The 20,211-nt window shown below is 41.3% G+C and overlaps 2 protein-coding genes across 2 annotated transcripts; both read right to left on the minus strand.

Annotated features, from left to right (window-relative positions):
• Positions 1-337: 337 nt before the first annotated feature.
• On the minus strand, positions 338-9,195 carry LOC139303579 (ankyrin repeat domain-containing protein 1-like). Its single transcript, XM_070927430.1, has 10 exons — positions 9,182-9,195; positions 8,451-8,502; positions 7,078-7,149; positions 6,225-6,356; positions 5,443-5,550; positions 4,295-4,393; positions 2,269-2,367; positions 1,855-1,953; positions 1,349-1,447; positions 338-421 (listed from the first exon to the last, which is right to left on the minus strand). The coding sequence occupies exons 1-10, from the start codon at positions 9,193-9,195 to the stop codon at positions 338-340; spliced, it is 858 nt and encodes a 285-aa protein (XP_070783531.1).
• Positions 9,196-15,937: 6,742 nt separating this feature from the next.
• Positions 15,938-19,826, minus strand: LOC139303620 (protein phosphatase 1 regulatory subunit 3C-B-like). The gene is made up of 3 exons (XM_070927464.1): positions 19,625-19,826; positions 18,608-19,044; positions 15,938-17,136 (listed from the first exon to the last, which is right to left on the minus strand). The coding sequence occupies exons 1-3, from the start codon at positions 19,636-19,638 to the stop codon at positions 16,550-16,552; spliced, it is 1,038 nt and encodes a 345-aa protein (XP_070783565.1). The 5' UTR covers positions 19,639-19,826; the 3' UTR covers positions 15,938-16,549.
• Between the last annotated feature and the right edge of the window lie 385 nt (positions 19,827-20,211).

Here is a 20,211-nt window from a genome sequence, read left to right on the forward strand (position 1 = left end):
ATATGTAATAACTGTCTTTGGTATTCTGAACTGCTAATATACTACATTAAGCAATATCATTATAACATAGTTGGCAAGCTGGATTTGTCTTAAGATGTTCTGACATGGGCTTTAGGAGTGAAGACTAGCTCTTCTCCATGTTACGTTGCTAAACGTTACATTAAGCTCTAAGTTAGTGCAACAGTTTTCCCATCAGTTACGATGTCATGTTGCAGCTTATATTTTATATCTATGGTGTCAACACTGAAATGTATTCATCATCTACTTCACTGAGGAGGTAGCCTCAGAAGCCTAGAAGTCAGCAGTGACTGGTCAATCTGTAACGCTGTCAGTGACATCACTTCCTGTCACTCTGCTCGATGAGGAGTGTCTTTGTTTCATTCTGCCACTCCAGCACCCCGTCTAGAGGACAACGTCCATCCTGACACAGACAGGAGAGACAGACAGAAAGACAGGCAGGTGAGAGAGAGAGAGAGAGGTCAAAGCGAGAGGCAGACAGACAGGCAGCAGGAGAAGGAGAGAGAGAGAGAGAGAGAGAGAGAGAGAGAGAGAGAGAGAGGTCAAAGGGAGAGGCAGACAGACAGGCAGGAGAGAGAGAGCGAGAGAGAGACAGAGAGGCAGACAGACAGGCAGGAGAGAGAGAGGCAGGTTTAAAGATGTAATAACTGGTTTATTCATCATGTGTAATAATTACATACTATACATATATAATTGTATACAATACAATTACTATATTCAGCACATGTTCATACAGCAGCCTCCACTTCTCCACAAGAGAGGTTTTTAATGTTTACATTTTTGGACTTTCCACTACATGTTTATATGCCAATATAAATGATAAATACAGTGTGAATCATCATCATAAAATCACTTTGATTTGTCATTTGTGGGAGTAAAATGTGACGAAAGAACTCAAACTGAAGGTCTGAAAACTGGATATTTGAAGATCAGGTGATAGACACTTAAAGGTTCCCTGTGGAGTTTTATTAGCAGCACTGTGGGGAAATGTTTTGATGAGTGGGTCCAATTTTTTATTTAATTTTACATGTAATTATGTGAGGTTACAGGAACATAACACAATGACAGTGAATGCACCCAAACAAGGAACATAGACTTCATAATTAATATCTCATCAAAAACAGACAAGATGTTATCAACATCTCTGTGTCGTCTTTACTACATCAAAATAACAAAAACTAAATGAAACCCCACAGAGAGACCTTCGTCGTGTCATCATCATGTTTATATTGTGATTTAATGCATTTTCTATGAAGTCAACACTAAACAGCTCACACACAGTGAGACTGGAGCTTTCACAGCCCCTGGAGACCTCACGGGTCAGTGTTACCTGGTTGGTGATGTGTGTGTCAGCTCCATGCAGCAACAACAGCTGGATGATTTTAAATCTGTTGAGTCGAACAGCGTCGTGAAGAGGAGTGTCTCCCTCCTGAAACACAACACACACAGGTCTGAGCTCTACACTCTGACACCAATATATTGATTATTAATCTTATTGATTATTAATGAAACACCATTCTGGGGTCTGAGTGAACATGTGGGTTCTTTGTTTACATTATTTGGTTCCTGCAAGAATTCAAGCAGCTACTTTACAAAGTAGTGTTTTGTAACGAGTGAAAGAGTTGGGTGCAGTACCTCAGCTGACCTCAGGGTGTCACTGTTGGTCTAATATCAGATCTGTGTTTTAAACGCACTCTGGAGTTCAAATTCATTTGGTTCATGTTTGCAGACCGTCTCTGCATTCATATTTGTCTTTGTTTAGGAACTTTTAAACTGTCCCCCATATGTATGTATGTGTGTGTGTGTGTGTGTGTGTGTGTGTGTGTTTAAACCCACCCTGTCCTGTGTGTTGAGTTCAGCTCCACAGTGAATCAGGTGTTCAACACAGTCGTGGTGTCCGGTCCTCACAGAGACATGAAGAGGAGTGCTGTCCAGCTAACACACACACACACACACGCACATACAGTATAACAGTGACACTGTCCACGTGTGGGTATCTAATATATAAATATATATATTTTTAATGTGTTTGCAACATATTGTTGATACACCAGTTAGTTATTAACATTCTTAGATGTGTTTTAAATAGTGATTTATTCTGAAACAAAACAATACGATATTTGAGCACATATAAGATCTTATTACATCATGTGTTTTTAAAATGTGGAGGTTGAGATGTCTGGCGACAGTAGCAGTGTTATTAGTAACAGTTAGTATTGGCAGTAATAGTAGTAATGTCAGTAGTATTACCTTGTCTGTTGCAGTAATGTCTACTCCGTGGTTCAAAAGTAGTTTGAGTACAGACAGATGTCCTCCTCGACAGGCAGAGTGGACACAAGTGGACAACAGCTGGACAGAACCACAACATTAGAACCAAAGGTACAGTGCATCCGGAAAGTATTCACAGCGCTTCACTTTTTCCACATTTTGTTATGTTGCAGCCTTATACCAAAATGGATTAAATTCATTTTTTTCCTCAAAATTCTACACACAACACCCCATAATGACAACATGAAAAAAGTTTATTTGAGATTTTTGCAAATTTATTAAAAATAAAAAACCTGAGAAATCACATGTACATAAGTATTCACAGCCTTTGCTCAATACTTTGTTGATGCACCTTTGGCAGCAATTACAGCCTCAAGTCTTTTTGAATATGATGCCACAAGCTTGGCACACCTATCTTTGGGCAGTTTCACCCATTCCTCTTTGCAGCACCTCTCAAGCTCCATCAGGTTGGATGGGAAGCGTCGGTGCACAGCCATTTTCAGATCTCTCCAGAGATGTTCAATCGGATTCAAGTCTGGGCTCTGGCTGGGCCACTCAAGGACATTCACAGAGTTGTCCTGAAGCCACTCCTTTGATATCTTGGCTGTGTGCTTAGGGTCGTTGTCCTGCTGAAAGATAAACCGTCGCCCCAGTCTGAGGTCAAGAGCGCTCTGGAGCAAGTTTTCATCCAGGATGTCTCTGTACTTTGCTGCATTCATCTTTCCCTCTATCCTGACTAGTCTCCCAGTTCCTGCCGCTGAAAAACATCCCCACAGCATGATGCTGCCACCACCATGCTTCACTGTAGGGATGGTATTGGCCTGGTGATGAGCGGTGCCTGGTTTCCTCCAAACGTGACGCCTGGCATTCACACCAAAGAGTTCAATCTTTGTCTCATCAGACCAGAGAATTTTGTTTCTCATGGTCTGAGAGTCCTTCAGGTGCCTTTTGGCAAACTTCAGGCGGGCTGCTATGTGCCTTTTACTAAGGAGTGGCTTCCGTCTGGCCACTCTACCATACAGGCCTGATTGGTGGATTGCTGCAGAGATGGTTGTCCTTCTGGAAGGTTCTCCTCTCTCCACAGAGGAACTCTGGAGCTCTGACAGAGTGACCATCGGGTTCTTGGTCACCTCCCTGACTAAGGCCCTTCTCCCCCGATTACTCAGTTTAGATGGCCGGCCAGCTCTAGGAAGAGTCCTGGTGGTTCCGAACTTCTTCCACTTACGGATGATGGAGGCCACTGTGCTCATTGGGACCTTCAAAGCAGCAGAAATTTTTCTGTAACCTTCCCCAGATTTGTGCCTCGAGACAATCCTGTCTCGGAGGTCTACAGACAATTCCTTTGACTTCATGCTTGGTTTGTGCTCTGACATGCACTGTCAACTGTGGGACCTTATATAGACAGGTGTGTGCCTTTCCAAATCATGTCCAATCAACTGAATTTACCACAGGTGGACTCCAATTAAGCTGCAGAAACATCTCAAGGATGATTAGTGGAAACAGGATGCACCTGAGCTCAATTTTGAGCTTCATGGCAAAGGCTGTGAATACTTATGTACATGTGATTTCTTAGTTTTTTATTTTTAATAAATTTGCAAAAATTTCAAAAAAACTTTTTTCACATTGTCATTATGGGGTGTTGTGTGTAGAATTTTGAGGAAAAAAATTAATTGAATCCATTTTGGAATAAGGGTGTAACATAACAAAATGTGGAAAAAGTGAAGCGCCGTGAATACTTTCCGGATGCACTGTACATGTGAGCTGCATACAGGCTGCTGGCCTGAACATCAGGAGCAATTTGGGGTTCAGTGTCTTGTCAAAGGACACTTTGACACGTGGACAGGAGGAGCTGGGGATACTGGTTCAAGGGGCCAAAGCCTCCCCTTGAACCAGTATTAACCAGTATTAATCTGATTAAAACTGGTTCTAATACACACTGTTGTGGCTGGTACCTAGAGACCCCTTGCGATGGGTTCACACCAGCTGTAAACACACACATAAACTTCACCTTGTCTCTGCTGTGGACGTTCCCTCCGGCCTCCATCAGTTTCGTGACGACCTCTGTGTGGCCCTGTGAGCTTGCTCTGTGCAGACCTGTACGCTCAAACTAAACACAAACACAAAAAGATATCAGTATATTCAGATGTATAAAAATGTTAAAAATGTTGCAGCAGACAGAATATTCTTTGATTCTGCAAATGCTGTTAAACCACTTGCTGGGTATTTAAGTATTATTAAGTATTAATCTTTCAGAGAATGTGTTTGTCTGCAGCAGAACAGCTGCACAGCGTCAGACTGATGAAGACCAGGGTCAGACGTTTAAACCAGGTGTCAAAAAACCCTGCATACTGTACATTTACAAAAGCAGAGTGTGTCACCTCACACAGACTTCAGACCAGCATTCAGTTTTCTACAGATATCTGCAGGCGAAACAGTAAACAGTAAACCATTGTTTGTTTAGGTTGTTTGTAATTTCACTGACTGAGTTATTATTTTTTTCTGTAAAATGTCAATCAAGCTGTCATTTATATACTTAATTTGAATGTATTCTTTATTTTCATTCACAGGAATCATTATTTCCCTGTTAAGGATCTTTTCATTTGATGCTGAGCTGTGAAGCAGTTTGTAAAGTCTATTTCAATATTAATGACTGATCACTGATCATATGGCTGATGTGTAATATTGATGACTGAGATGTCACTGTCCTTATCATTAATTAAATGAATGACATGAGCGTTATAAACAGCCACTCACAGTGACAGCATCTCTGGATGATATGATCAGTAAAGGATCGATATATGAATATAAACTCACCTCTGACTGTGGGAGGTGAAGCGGGCTCATGCAGGTTCAGATTTATAAAACAGAACATAGTTTCAATGAGTTTTATATGTCTTTCAGTCTGAAGGAGGCTGAAAGACAAACACAGTCGGACATGTTGAATTCTCTCAGACGTAGAAGATGGAGGCTGATCGCACTTCCTCCACCTTCCTCCATCCTCCTCTGTCCTCAGAGCTGTGATACAATAACTGTCCATTCATGACTGCTTCACATCAGACAGAACAACATCATAAATAATGTTTCTACCGTTGTGTGGCTTTACTGCCCTCTACTGGGTCCAAACCACAGCCAAGCAGTCAGGTGTCGAGGACTCACAGCGTCGCAGGCGTTGACGTCTCCACCTGTCGACAGGTATCTGTCAATCACCAGCAGCTGCTTCTGATCACAGGCCTTAAAGAAATCCTCCTCGTCCACATAATAAGGCTGAGAGACACAAACACAGTCACATGCTCATGAACTCAAGAACATAAAGTTTGTCACTTCTGCAGTGCTGATGTTCTGTTTCAGAATCAGAATCAGAATCAGAAATACTTTATTGATCCCCGGGGGGAAATTGTACAGTATCGGTGCTCCCATTCAAGAGTAAAAAGTAGTATAATTTAGAACTAAAAGTATGTACAAAATATAAAAATAAGAAATAGAAAATAAAAAATATACACATTTACAGTATTTAAGTGAACAATGTAGTAAAAATAACAAAGTATATGTATATGTGTACATACATATATATATGTATGTATGTATTGCACTGAAGTGTATGCCTATATATGTATTGCACTTAAACATTTAAGAATAAATAGTGAGGTAGTATATGAACAGGTGAAGTAGATCCAGATTTCCAGTGTCTTTCTTCGGAGTGTCTGACACTCAGAGGGAGGAGTTGAACAGTTTGATGACCACAGGCAGGAATGATTTCCTGTGTCAATAAAACTGATAATTCATAAATGAAATGTTGTATTCATCTGTGGCTCTGTATGATTTCACTTTCACTGCTGCTTTTATTCACTTTTCACTTATTCACTTTTTTATCATGTATGTCTGTGTGTGGTTCATTATGTCCAGCTGGCTACCTGTCCAGGTGAGTGTGTGTGTCTTACCACTGTCTGGACAGCAGGGCGGGCAGCAGCAGGTTTCCTGACAGCTTTCTGCTCTCTCTTGGTCTTTCTCAGCAGCAGAAGGTTCTGGAGGTCAGCAGGAGTCTCCAGGAGGAGACGACCCGATTTGTCCGTCTGAACCGGGACAGAAAGACAGAAAGGAAAAGAGACTGGATCAAAGGGTCCACCATCTGAACCTCTTTAGTACAGTTACTCCAAATACTGTTTGTACTAATACTACTGCTGCCAGAATGAACACTATTCCTGCTCAGACAGTCCTACTGTAGCTCTTCTCAAATACAGGAACTAAATGAACCTGACCAGTAAGGTTCTAGGTTCTGCCTTGTAAATGGCTGCATTTATAAAGCGCTTATATCCAAAGATTCAGATAAATGTCATTGAAAAGGTAAACAAAACCAAAGGAAAACAAAAGCAGGCCATTAAGTTAGATATTTAATTTATTTCGTTTTTTGTTCCGTGTCATGCTTAATATTTCACCTGTCAATGTGGTTACAAGACAACTTTCATTTTGACATTTTCAGTTTTGAGAAAAGGAGCAACTTGCTGGAAACCAGTAAAAACATTGTTCAGAGGTCGTTTAATTCAATTTTATTTATACAGCACCCAATCACAACAAATGTTATTTCATGACACTTTACATATAGAGCAGGTCTAGACCGTTCTCTTTATAATATTTATTAAAAGCAGGTAAATCTGAGGCCCAGTTAGTGAATATGACGCCACCCAGCAGCTGCAATGCTAACACAGATTACAAAGCCTTACAACTAAATGTTTGGCCACTTGAACATTTTTCATTAGTCTGCATTCAAACAGATAACGTGTGTTTTGCTCTGACCTTGAGGCTGATTGGACAGTCAGAGTCCTGCTTCTCCTGAGAGACAGACGACTCGTAGCCTCCGTCTTCCACCTGCTAAAGACACACAGAGACAAATGTCTCTCACTTCATGTTCATGTGACTCATTCAGAGTCATGTTTCACTCATCAGATGCTCGTTTGCACCGACATGCGAAACTTCCAGATGTTTTCTGCTTCAGAGAGTTTCAGTGTGGTGAACACCACCTCAATGTGTTTCCAGGTGTTTCCAGGTGTTTGGAGTTCTCCTGCATGTTTTAAAGTAGTATAAAACCTTCAGTGACTCAGAAGGAGCTGAAGTCTGATAAATGTCCTTGTGAGAGTGATGTCACTTGAGTCAGCGTCGGTTGAAGACTACAAGTTAGAAACTGAAAACAATCTGCTGGATTAAAGATGAGAGATGACCAGACCTCATTCTTTGTTTTGTCAGTGAGACTGAGCATGCTCAGTTTGTCCATCATCAATACAGATGTGGAATAAAGTATGAACACACTGAGACTGATTTCTGTTGACTGTAACTTTGAATCATAAAACGTTATTTAAAGTCTTAAAGAGGAAACTTGAGTCCAATAACCAGAACAGAAATAAACAATATAGAGATTAACCAACAGCCAAGACGTGACCTCTGACCTCAGGTCTGCCGCTCTCTTATAAAACTTTATTAGCAGCCTAAAGAGGAGCCTCAGTTTACAGCTCTGTGTGTGTGTGTGTGTGTGTGTGTGTGTGTGTGTGTGTGTGTGTGTTGGACATGACCTTCTCTGGTGTCATTTTATTGGCCAATCACTTCCCAAAAGGGAGGGGTCAGAGGTTAGCAGGGGGTCACGTGGTCTCTGATAGCGAACAAAGTTTACTAAACTAAACTCTAAACTAATCAGATTCATAACTGAAATAAATAATAAATGACGAATAACTGAACTGTGTGACGATGTGAAATGAGACTTTTCACAAACATTATGACTTAATCATTTAAATAAAGTGAAGATAAAAAGAAGCCTTTTGAATCTTTCTGAGGGTTTTTGGAAGAAACCAGAGAAGAAGAAACAAATGTGAAAGTCAAACTGAGGAGAATAAAAAGAAAATGAAGAGAGAAGAAGAAGAAGTTCTTCAGGGAGACAAACAGACAGACCATGACGGCGACAGGTGGACTGCAGCCAATCGTTAACCTACTGCTGAGGTCATTTCATCATCCACCAATCACATGTCAGAGGTCAGAGGTCAGGCAGCACACACACACACACACACACACACACACACACACACACACACACACACACACAACATGAAAACAGAAAAGAGGGAAAGACGAGAAGATGAAACCAAAAGAAGCTGAACAGTATTATAATATTTTCCTCTCACCATCATCATCTTCTTCTCCTCTTCCTCCTCCTCCCAGCTGATCAGCTCAGATCTGACAGCATCAAGAAGAACAAACACAATCTTTTAGTTTCTACTTTCATCAGATTCTGATAATAAACGTTCTCAGCACAGATGACAATAAAGATTTGAATCTGTGAACAATCTTTATGTCTCATGAGGAAGAAATGTTCTTCTGAGATGTCCGAACATGAAACATGAAACGATAAAATGTTATCAGAGCAAGTCGTCAGCTGTTCTCAAGGCACCCACTGTGGTCAGCTTTCAATCACCTCCTCATCGGCTTCTTCCCAGAACTAATAAACCTGAACAGATTCCTTTCACATGGTTTAAATAATCAATAATATATACATATATATAATGTAATAGCATATAGCACCCTGATATTACTGTACAGCAGCCTGTTATTCAGTAAACAAGACAAGAACGTCATAGAACATCAGAACATCAAGTTACTGTAGAAATGAAAATGTTTCATTCATCATATGAACAACGTCCCGCTGTGAAGACATCAAGTGAAATCATTTCTGTGTTTAACCACGAAACATGGTCAGTTACTGCGTCAGAATACTCACTGTGTGTAAAAGTACACACTGTACATCAAACACTGCAGGTGTTTAACTGAAAAACTACTTTTATTACCAGATTATCAAAGTAAACATCATCGATTAACAACACACAGCACTGTTATCAATAATCAATAATCAGCTCACCTCTGCAGCTCCATGACAGCGTTCACAGCAGCAGAAGAAGAAAAGACCTGTGTTTCCAGTTTGGTGACGAGATGCTTCATTAGTCCTCCTAATATAGACACACACACACACACACACACACACAGTAACACACACACGTGTTTGTGTGCTGACCTCTGATCTCGCAGCCTGAACTAGTAGGAGACAGTTGCTGACCCTGTCTGACCTCTCAGTAACCAGAGAAGAAGAAGAAGTACTCTAGTTTTATTAGTGGTAGTACTCAGAGTACTAACAGTAGCAGTAGTACTGGTAGACATTCAACTTCTTCTAATTTCTGTAGAGGTACTACTAGTAACAGTACAATCAGTTATAGTAAAGTAGAACTTACATTCTACAACATTAGTACAAATAACAGTCAGAAAGTATTAAAATAACACATGTATTAAGTGTTTTTGTTCGCAATATCATGATCGTCATCGATACAGAACTGATCACCAATAATACAGAACTGATCATCATCGATACAGAACTGATCGTCATCGATACAGAACTGAATCAGAGTCAGAATCACAATCAGAAATACTCTCGTCTGGTTTTGCTCAAGGTTTCTGCCTCTTAAAGGAAGTTTTTCCTTGACACTGTCGCCAGAGTGCTTGCTCATGGTGAGAACTGTTGGTCTCTGTAATAACATTATAAAGAGTCGGTCTAGACCTGCTCTTTTTGTAAAGTGTCATGAGATGACTTTTGTTGTGATTTGGCGCTATATGAATAAAATTGAATTGAAAATACTTTATTATACAATACATTGATAGAGAACTGATCACCAATGATACAGAACTGATCAATGATCAGCTGTCAGAGAGGGTTGTTGTTTTTTTTATTACTACTGCAGTGATTTACTACAGTACTGTCTGTCTGTCTGTTTGTCTGTCTCTCTGTCTGTCTCTGTCTCTCTCTCTGTCTGTCTGTCTCTCTCTGTCTCTCCGTCTCTCTCTGTGTCTCTGTCTGTCTCTCTGTCTGTCTTAGTTGCATTAGCAGCATCAGTGTGTATGCTGTCAGTTAGTGGGACCAGTGTCTTGTCCAGCAGGACCAGTGTCTTGGCCAGTGGGACCAGAGTATATCAGTGTGTATCATTCTGCCTTCATGTCTGTTTCATGTCAGATTGTTTGAAGCCTCCTGATTATTTATCTCAACTGATAAAATCAATGATGTCATAATACTGATATGATGTCATAACGTCCACTTAGGTTGACTACAGTCAGCTGATCGTCAGTGTTTGTGGATCAACAGTAGACGTTTTAATCTTCATGTGTAGAGAGTTAACATGGCAGTACAGTGTGTGTGTGATTCAGCGGTAGTTTTAGGTCACTTCCTATTACATAACTGTATAATCTGTGCATGGAAACCCTCCGTTTATATTCTGGATTATAGAAACAAGTTTCTTTCAGACCAGTTTCTTTATAAACAGTTTGTGAATGTGACATCTAACAATATTAATATAAAGGAATAACTTCAGTATCTGTACAGACAGCTAGCCGCTAACACTCTGTGCTCCTCTATAACTGACCAGAGAGAAACAACAACCTACACTTCAGTTCCTACTGGAACAGGAAGTGGACATTGTGTGTTTATGCTGCGTTCACGTCATGTGATGTTGTCGACTTGTTCACATCATGAGACAACTTCACTCAGAGGCTATTCAGTGTCAGGCTGCGTTCAATTATACAAACACACACGTCCTTGGATCTCTCAACTCCGTTTTACAAACTGGACGATCGTATTTCATGTCTGCCTGAAGCGCCCCCACACATGAACATACTGAGGATATTGGCTTTTATTATGTTGTTTAACATTATGCTGGTTTTAGTTTTCTGTCTGTGAGCGCTGGCAGCTCTGGAACAATTCAGCTTCGTAGTCTCCTCATGTGTCCAGAGTAGATTCAGTCAGCTGGACGTTGATGTGAGAGATAAAAAGAAGAATGTTAATCATCTCTCTCTGTCAGCTCTCCTCAGTCTGACCTCTGCTGCTGAAACTCACTTCAACTATTTCTTTATTATTTTTTCTCTGACAAGCACACAGCTGAACTCTACTGAACATAACCTTTAACTTAATTATTAGTTATGAACTTTAAAATAAAAATATAATATTCACTTCACTTGAATATTTATGTTATGCGTTATATATATTCTATATAATAGTATTTAAGTCAAAAACTGAAATTAAATTGAAAACTAAGAAAGATACATATATACATTAAAAGATTATTTAATATTTCTTTGAAACTCGGTGATTATGATAAGTTGATGTGATGTCAAATTTTCTGATGATGTAATAAAGTTTGGAAGAAGAAAGAAACAAAAGAGAGCAAGCTTTAAACACTATAAACACTATAAACATTAGACTTTTATTCTGAAAGGACACACACAAAAGGAACAGTTAATCGCTTACTGCTTACATCACTTTCTGCTTCAGCAGAACATCATGACATCATCGTTATGTTGCACTTTACAATACAGCCTTACACTAGAGTCGCTAACGCTAGCAGCTGGCTAGTCAAGTTAAATGCCATTCATCATATCTGTTAGGTTAGCATGAGCTAACGCTGGCTCGCTAAAATGTTGCGTTCAAGTCATGGCAGAAATAATCTTCAACTTTGACCCGAGCTGCTCTGACCTTTGTGGGCTCAGCCAATCACTGTTGAGCACTGCTTGAACTGAAAGATGGAAGAAACACTGATGACTTGTGTTTTCAGAGCAGTAAAATAACAAACTGACTTCAGACCAGATCAGAGAAGAAGAAGATATTCACTTGGTGAAACATCAGCATACAGACGCAGCTTCCAGGTGTGTTATAAAAACGTACCCATCAACTGTCAGCGACGTTAGCATTATAGCTAAGGTGGCTCTGTTTAGTAGAGCGCCCCCAGGAGGTCTGGAGAGGTAAATACTGCAGCGACCAACGAGGAACACACAGAACAAGACACTTGTTTTTCTTCTGTGATATGAACCTTCACTGGTTGGTATGTACATCTGGTTAACTTCCTGCAGCTGCGTCACTGAGCCTTTAGTATCCAGTAAATAAGCTAACGATGACAAGGAAATCAATTCATACTGAAGTGTCCATCGTGACATTTACAATAAAAACTCATGCGATGACATGATCAAATAAACAGCCAGCGTTGTGTATAAGAGAACCTAATAATAGCTCGAATGATGTTAGTAGATTAGTTCACTAGCAGTCACATGAGCCTCATTTTGCAGGTTGTAGCGGTCCATCAAGAGCCCCACCCACCCATCCACCTGTCATCATCACCACAAGACAATAGGTGAGTTGTCAGATCTACAATTGGTACAATAAATCTAACGTGACGTAAACGCAGCATGAGGCCTCCAGCAGCCGTTCATCAAACATCTCAACTTCTGACAGATAGACAAAAACTGACCACAAGATTTGTGTTCAATTATTTTGTGTCGAAGCTGCAGGTCGACATCACAACCTCCCAGATTCACTTTAAATTTTTCTTCAGTGTCCAAAATTACTTGTCACATGCCACACACACACACACACACACACACACACACACACACACAGGGTAAGAGCACTGGAAGTGTTTCTTAGCTTAGTAAAGGCTTTTATGGCTAAAGGAGCTAACACGACGTGCAGGTTTATCTTCTCCATCTACAGCAGTTACCATGACAACAAGACTACAGCAGGAGACTAAAATGCATAGCTGGATGCATCCTGGAACCATTAACTACCCGTTACAAGGGGAACAGAAATACCTCTTTAGCAGAGATTGCTCTGCTAACAAGAGTGTTTCAGGCTAACAGGAAGAAAAAACAAAGCAAAAAAAATCAAAACTTTCAGAATGCATTTACCTTTGACCTCTCCATTTACATTTCTCTTCATGGTGCATTCACATGATTCAGGAAACAAAACATCAACATACAGTAATAACAGTATGTTTGTGGCTTCACTGTATGAGCTGAATGCAATTATTTAATTTCCAATCATACCAATGCTGTTATGACTGTCTGGCAACTGATGATGACCCCAGACAGCTCAAACAGTGGACGAATAAAATAAAAGCTTATTTAAAGGAATTTCTGGTATTTTTTCTGATGTTTGTGTGCATTCTGATGATGGTAATACTCATATAAACATAAACATAAATTAGCCATGTGGATTAGCTGCTGATGGTAACTGCAAAGGAATCTACTTCTGGGGCAACATTTCTGTAATATGTGTTTAACTCTGTTGAAGAAGAATCATGCTATAAATGAAACAGAGGCAGCTAGTTAAGAGTTTCCCCGTCAATAGATCCCTTATAAATTCATTTGGAAAGCTTTAGGAGGGTCGTGTTGCCGTCCCATAGCTTTAGTTACACTTCCTGAATCACTACAACAAAGGAGGCGGGTGCAAAATTAGCTTGACTTATGAGAAGAAAAATACCAGAATTTCGCTTTAACATTCAAGAATATATCAGGAAAGTCCCTCCATAAAAATAAGCAAGGTTCTCTTTACTATGTCAATCATTGCTACACCCCAGAACCACCAACCAACAAAATGAACTGTTGGCACCTAATGGCTGCCAGTTCCTCACAATCTCTGTAACTGTATTAGTTAGTGAGTAGTTTTCACTTTACTTGACAAATGCCTCAAGTTCAGATAATAACACCCAAATGGCCCCATCACTCTGTTTATAATGTGCTTTAGTTGTGAATACAGTATTAACAAACACATCATAACTGCCACAGTGTAAGACTGGAGCCTTTGGGGACCCTGAGGGTCTGGGGACCCGGGGCAGTGTACAACCGGTTTGTATCCAGCCTTGGTCACAAAGATTACTCAACACAGTGTCACCGTCAGTCACTGTCAATACATTAAACATTAAAATTATATTAATTTTTTAGTGTCTGTGACATTCAATTCAGGATGATTATTTTTTTTTACTGGTTATGGTGTTTCGTCAAACTAGGGGAGGTCTGGAGAAATATCAACAATAGAAGTTAGGTAGGGTGGGGATATTGCAGCTGACGCTACTAAAAAATATTAGAAGAAGGAGATCAGTAAACTGCAATGTAACAATAACTTAATGGCTCCAGGTAGTGCTGCAGTCAAGACCACTTGAGTCTGAGACAAGACCAAACGAGGTCAGGGTCTGAGTCAAGGCAGAGGATAAAAGACATCAGTTTAAAAACAAAAGTTTTGAAAAGTCTGAGTCAACACTCCCACAAAAAGACATTCAATTAAAAACAAGTGCAAAACTCCCACTATACAGATTCCAGTTTGACTCCCACGAGTCAAGTCTTAGTCAAAACTCCCAAGTGTCCAAGACATGTCAGTCAAAACTCCCAAGTGACTCAGACAAGTCCAAATCAAAACTTTCAAGTGCCTGAGAAAAGTTGGAATAAAAACTCCCAACTGACCGAGACAATTCCAAGTCACAACTCCCAAGTGCCCAAGACTAGTCTGAGTGAAAACTCTCAAGTGCCCGAGACAAGTCTGAGTGAAAACTCCCAAGTGCCGAGAAAAAAACAGGGGCACATGAGCCTAATTAACTACCCGTTACAAGGGGAACAGAAATACCTCTTTAGCAAAGATTGCTCTGCTAACAAGAGTGTTTTAGGCTAACAGGAAGAAAAAACAAAGCAAAAAAAATCAAAACTTTCAGAATGCAGTTACCTTTGACCTCTCCATTTACATTTCTCTTCATGGTGCATTCACATGATTCAGGAAACAAAACATCAACATACAGTAAGAACAGGGTCTGAGTCAAAGCAGAGGATAAAAGACATCAGATTAAAAACAAAAGTTCTGAAAAGTCTGAGTCAACACTCCCACAAAGAGTTTTGGTCTGTTTAGTGTCACATTAAGACTGGATTTCAGGGGTATTAAAATATCTTCTGTTCCTGAAATGATCCCAAAAGTAGCACCCTCTGGACTTGCAGACTGAGACCTCATGGACTTTGGTCATACCATTTGTCTGAAGTGCTTATAGTCATCACAAAAAGTCTGCAGCGGTGTAAGAGACTTCAGATCTCAATCATGGCCATGGATATAACTAATGCTGAGATCTTGACCCTACAATCCATCTCTGGAAGCCTGCAGAGTCCACTTGAGAACTCGAGTCTGCAAGTGTGGGGAAGCCCAGACAATTAGATTCAGCACTGCTCAAGACCCAGCCTGGGTCAGGTTAGGTTTTCGCATTAGGGTCTAGAAGTTAAAGATCCTTGAACTGAATCAAAGGTGAACTGCTCCTGAAAAATTTGAGGTTTAACACACAAACAGGATTGAAGACTGTGTCACAAACTTAACCCAGACTCTGCAGGAGGTCATTATTTAGTCCACAGCACAAATTCATAAATGTTAGAAGTTGGAATTGTTAAACTTTTCGCTCTTCAAAAAACCTAAATGTGGGACTGGTTTTAGGCATCTTGAGTCTTCTGAACATAGTGTTGCAGGACTTAAAGTCATGCTGCTGGTCTTCTCTTAGGGCTGTTTCGGGACTTGAACGTCCTGAGAGGTTTCTGTTGAAAATGATGCATCAGCTGTCATGGTGGAAAAGATCTGCACTTGAAAATGCAGGAAATAAAGAGAAAACTGCAGGAAATGCAATCCACATAGCCGAGGAAGATGTCACATCCTTGGACCCGAATGTATATAAATCCTCATTCAATCAACCATCCTCATGTTGACTTGTCAGAAACAGGACTTGTTTTCTCAACTATGATGCTGAAGAACATGAAGTCTTGCAATGTTTAATTAATCCTTTGAATGCTTTATACAAACCACTCGTGAATGCATGCAATGCAATGAAACTCCTGTGAAAAGCTTATAATGAAAGAGGCCTTGTGGAGCCATACGGAGACGAATGTTGTGAAGTTTTACAAATTATAATGAAGCATTGTGGATGTTTTTAAAACACGTGGCCTTGAACCCCTCATGGACTTTGGGAGGTTTTAAGAGCGCGCTTATGAATCCGTGTGACTTCTAAAGCCTTACAGTTCACCTTGTAGATCCTTTGGATGCTTTTAAAAAGCTCTTATGACTCCTGATTCTCTTATGAATATCTTTATGCTACTCAGTTTCATTGTCATACTTGCATATTTAAAAATGTGACGCTCTCTTATGCCTTGCAAACTCTTCTTGGAATGGCATCGACAAATTCCTTTGTAACTTTTTAAAGATTTCCTTCCACTCTCTGTCAAGACAGACTCATATTGGGGCTGCTAAATTGACTCAATTGGAACAATCCGTAGTGTATCCTGGATAACCTCCAGAGGATATAATGTGGCTTTTCTGTGCTGTGAGGGTCCTGTGAATCTCATATAACATAGGAACAAAATCAGAGTGACTGCAACATAAACAACCTGTCCTGTGGTGGTATCACCAGTAGGGGGCACTGGTCTCCACACGGCCCCAGCTCTGCCACTCAGGGAAGATCCCTGCTGACGTCCTGGGACTTCCAAAGGGATCAAAATTCATCTCCTCTCTCTTCTCTCTGCCACGGTCACTCTGGATCTCCAGCCTTGCAGTACTCTCAATGATCTGAGTCAGGTTGCTGTCTGGGTCCACCACTGCCAGCCGGTAGTTATTCCCGTGGTTATTGTCCCAGAAGGTATGGTCCTTAGTCTGGTACTGAATGCAGAACTCCACTCTGTTGGAGGGTTGACGGACCTCCGGTACCGAGACGGAGAATGAGAAGGTGTCTGTGTCGGGGCAGCCATAAACGTTGTTCAAGTACAGACATGGAACATCCTGGAAGGTCCGCCACGAGTCAAAGGTGATTCGGACTGAGACGGACTTGTCGAAGCAGAGGTTTCGAACCTGAACAGTGCCTGAGAGTAGTTGCTCCTGGACAGAACAGGTCTCCAGAGAAACCTGCTGGGCTTTGAGCCGGTTTCTCAGGTCCAGATAGTCGGCTGCCGGCTGGGTGAAGTCCAGAACCAGGCCTGAACCACAATCTGCAGCGTCTGGAAGATGAAAATAAGGGAAAAGGGTCAGTTTGTATAAAAATACATTATTATCCATTTTACCAACTAAATAATTAACAGTATTCAAGAGCCTTAATCATTGTTTGATCAAGAGAGATTTCAGATTACATTCTTTGGGGCAAATCTATCCTGGGTTAATTCAGATTACAGAATTAATAAGAACATCAACAACACCAGCTTGACAAGAGACACCGTGGACCAGAGTCTGGTTGGATGTTGACATCAGCATCAGGGGTCCGAGGTAGCAATCTATCAGAGTTGGTTTGCCAGAACTGAATAGGGGAGCAACCATAGCGACGGAGTAGGCTACTGCCATGGCTACAGCAGAGCCATGTAGAGAGAGAGTTGCATCAAGGAAGTTCAAAATGCTTGATCGTCATGTTATTCAAGACCTCAGATAGTTCCAGGTAGTTCTTATCAGGCTATTTGAATGTGTAAATATAAAACATCTATGGTAAATACAGACAGACAGAACTACGATTTTTGATTTTTGGTAATTAGTTAGAGAATGGAGATGATGCAGAATTTAAGACGATTTAATTCTTTTTAAAAGGCATTTTATTAGTAAATGTGAAGCTAAAACATTGTAAGACTTTTTAAGGACCACCCTGTAATAGCCCAAATCTCCCATTCAAAAACAGCCAACAGGTTAACAGAACGGAAACGTGTAGTCCTCAAATAGGCCTCAAATAAATAAAATAAAAATGTTAAACCTAAAAATATCCAGTTTACTATAAAATTGGAGAAACAGCAAATGAGTGAGGAAACATATAACTTATAACAAATCAAATTGGTTGCAGAATATGTTTCCGTTCATGACTTGTTAGTTTGACTCACCGGATGTAGGCTGCTGGGATAAGTCTGGTGACTATTTCAGTTGCCATTCTACTCCCATTCAGCTATCTGCACATTACTGTTTTCAAAGTCCCCATCGCTAAGTGAAACAATATCAACAACCTCTGAGCTAGCAGCCCACATGCTGAAAATGAAAAAGATTTGGATCATCTGTGGGTTTAACGGGTCCAGGGAGCTACTCCAGAGCTAAAGTATAGGTAGGCTTCACCTCTAGGACACAGATGATCAGGATATGTTTGTCTTTTTTAACACTAAAAGTTGTATCACATACTCCACATACATCGTTTACTATTTTATGTGGCATTTTCTTGTGCGTGGCTCACCTCCCCTCGTGCAAAAATTCCCCCCCGACACTATTTTGCAAGGGCACCGTCGCTGCATTCTGGGCTTAGCGCCGCCCAAGATGATTGTGATTGGTTCAAAGAAATACAAACAAGCCAGAGCGTTTTCTCTATCCCAGAATGACGACGGGTTTCTCCAAAGTGTGGAGATAGCTCTGGCTATGCGAGACTATCGATGAATCGACTAATCGTTTCAGCTCTAATAAAGTTTACTTGCTGCGTATCAATGATTAGCTGCTCTTCAGTTCAGTCACCTTTGTTGTCTTCCAGATGTCGTCTGACTGTGGCGTCCTGAATCTCCGTCAGGTGGAACTGCAGCTCAGTCAGCGGGTCGTCCTCTGCCTCATTGAAGACGTGGATGGCGGTGAGCGCAAGACCCCGAGAGTCTGCAAATACCACACTCTTCTTCTTCTTCCTCAGCCACGACGAGCCCATCTCTGAGCTCGCTGTTGTCGAGGTCGCTGTGGCGATGTTGTTACTGAAGGTGTCGCCACAGCGACCGGAGGACAGACAGGGTCGCAACGGTTCACAGCGCTTCAACAGAGTGGCTGCTGATGAAGAACAGTGGTTGTCGTAGTTACTGAGGAAGGAGCGCAGAGGAGGAGAGCTGGCCAGGCAGATCCTCATGGCCATGTCGACGGGCATGATGGGAGATGGACCCCCGTGGCGAGGGCTCAGGATGTGGAGGACCCTGAAAACAGAGAGAGACAATGGGTAAGACCTGAAGAAGAACTGGTGCTGTTTGAAGAGGGGATGAAAGGAGAGGAAGAGAGAGGAAAGGAGAGGAGAGGTGCAGGTGGACTACTGCAGGTGGACTACAGTTGGACTACTACCAGTGGACTACTGCAGGTGGACTACTACAGGTGGACTACTACCTGTGGACTACTACCGGTGGGATACAGTTAGACTACTACAGGTGGACTACTACAGGTAGTTTAGCATGTTGTTTCACTCTGAGCTCCTTTAAACTTTTCTCTGTTCTCAGGTCAGTTTGTTTGAGCTGTCTTTACCATACTGAGACTCTAAGAGACAGAGACTCTAACAGACAAAGACTACAGAGACTACAATGGGTTGAGGCTACAGAGACTATAATAGACAGAGACTATAGAGATTATAACAGAAAGAGACTACAGAGACTATAACAGACAGTAACTCTAACAGACTGACCCTACAGAGACTATACTAGACTGAGACTACAGAGACTCTAGCAAACTGACTGAGAGTACCGGAAGCTGCTGTGGCGCAGTTTCATATCGGACTCGGACTCTCACCTGGTGCAATTCATTGAAAAGTTTCAATCTCAGGAGAATCCAGTAGAATCCGCCTCAGTCCAACACAAACCACAACAGCGAGCACGAGGTGTTTCTGCTTCTGTTTCTTTTCTTTATTTAATTTCTTTTGGTTTTATATTTCAGCCATTTTAAGGAGAAGAAGCCGCTGTCCCTGTCAAAGCGCTCCGACACGCCCCCCGAGAGAGAGAGAGAGCGAGAGACAGAGAGAGCGAGAGAGAGAGAGCGAGAGATACAGACAGAGAGAGTCAGAGAGAGAGAGAGAGAGAGAGACAGACAGAGAGAGTCAGAGAGAGAGAGAGAGAGAGAGAGAGACAGACAGACAGACAGACAGAGAGAGTCAGAGAGAGAGAGAGAGAGAGAGAGTCACAGAGAGAGAGACAGACAGACAGACACAGAGAGAGAGCGAGCGAGAGAGAGACAGACAGAGAGAGCGAGAGAGACAGACAGACAGACAGACCAGCCAATCAGCACTCTGAACCGTCAGTTGTTCACTCTCTCGGCCAATCAGAGAGGAGCCAAAAAAAATACAGCGCTTTCGCACATTCACATAACGGCTGGGTGGAGCC

Source organism: Enoplosus armatus, chromosome 20 (assembly GCF_043641665.1).
Source record: "Enoplosus armatus isolate fEnoArm2 chromosome 20, fEnoArm2.hap1, whole genome shotgun sequence".
NCBI classification, from domain to species: domain Eukaryota; kingdom Metazoa; phylum Chordata; class Actinopteri; order Centrarchiformes; family Enoplosidae; genus Enoplosus; species Enoplosus armatus.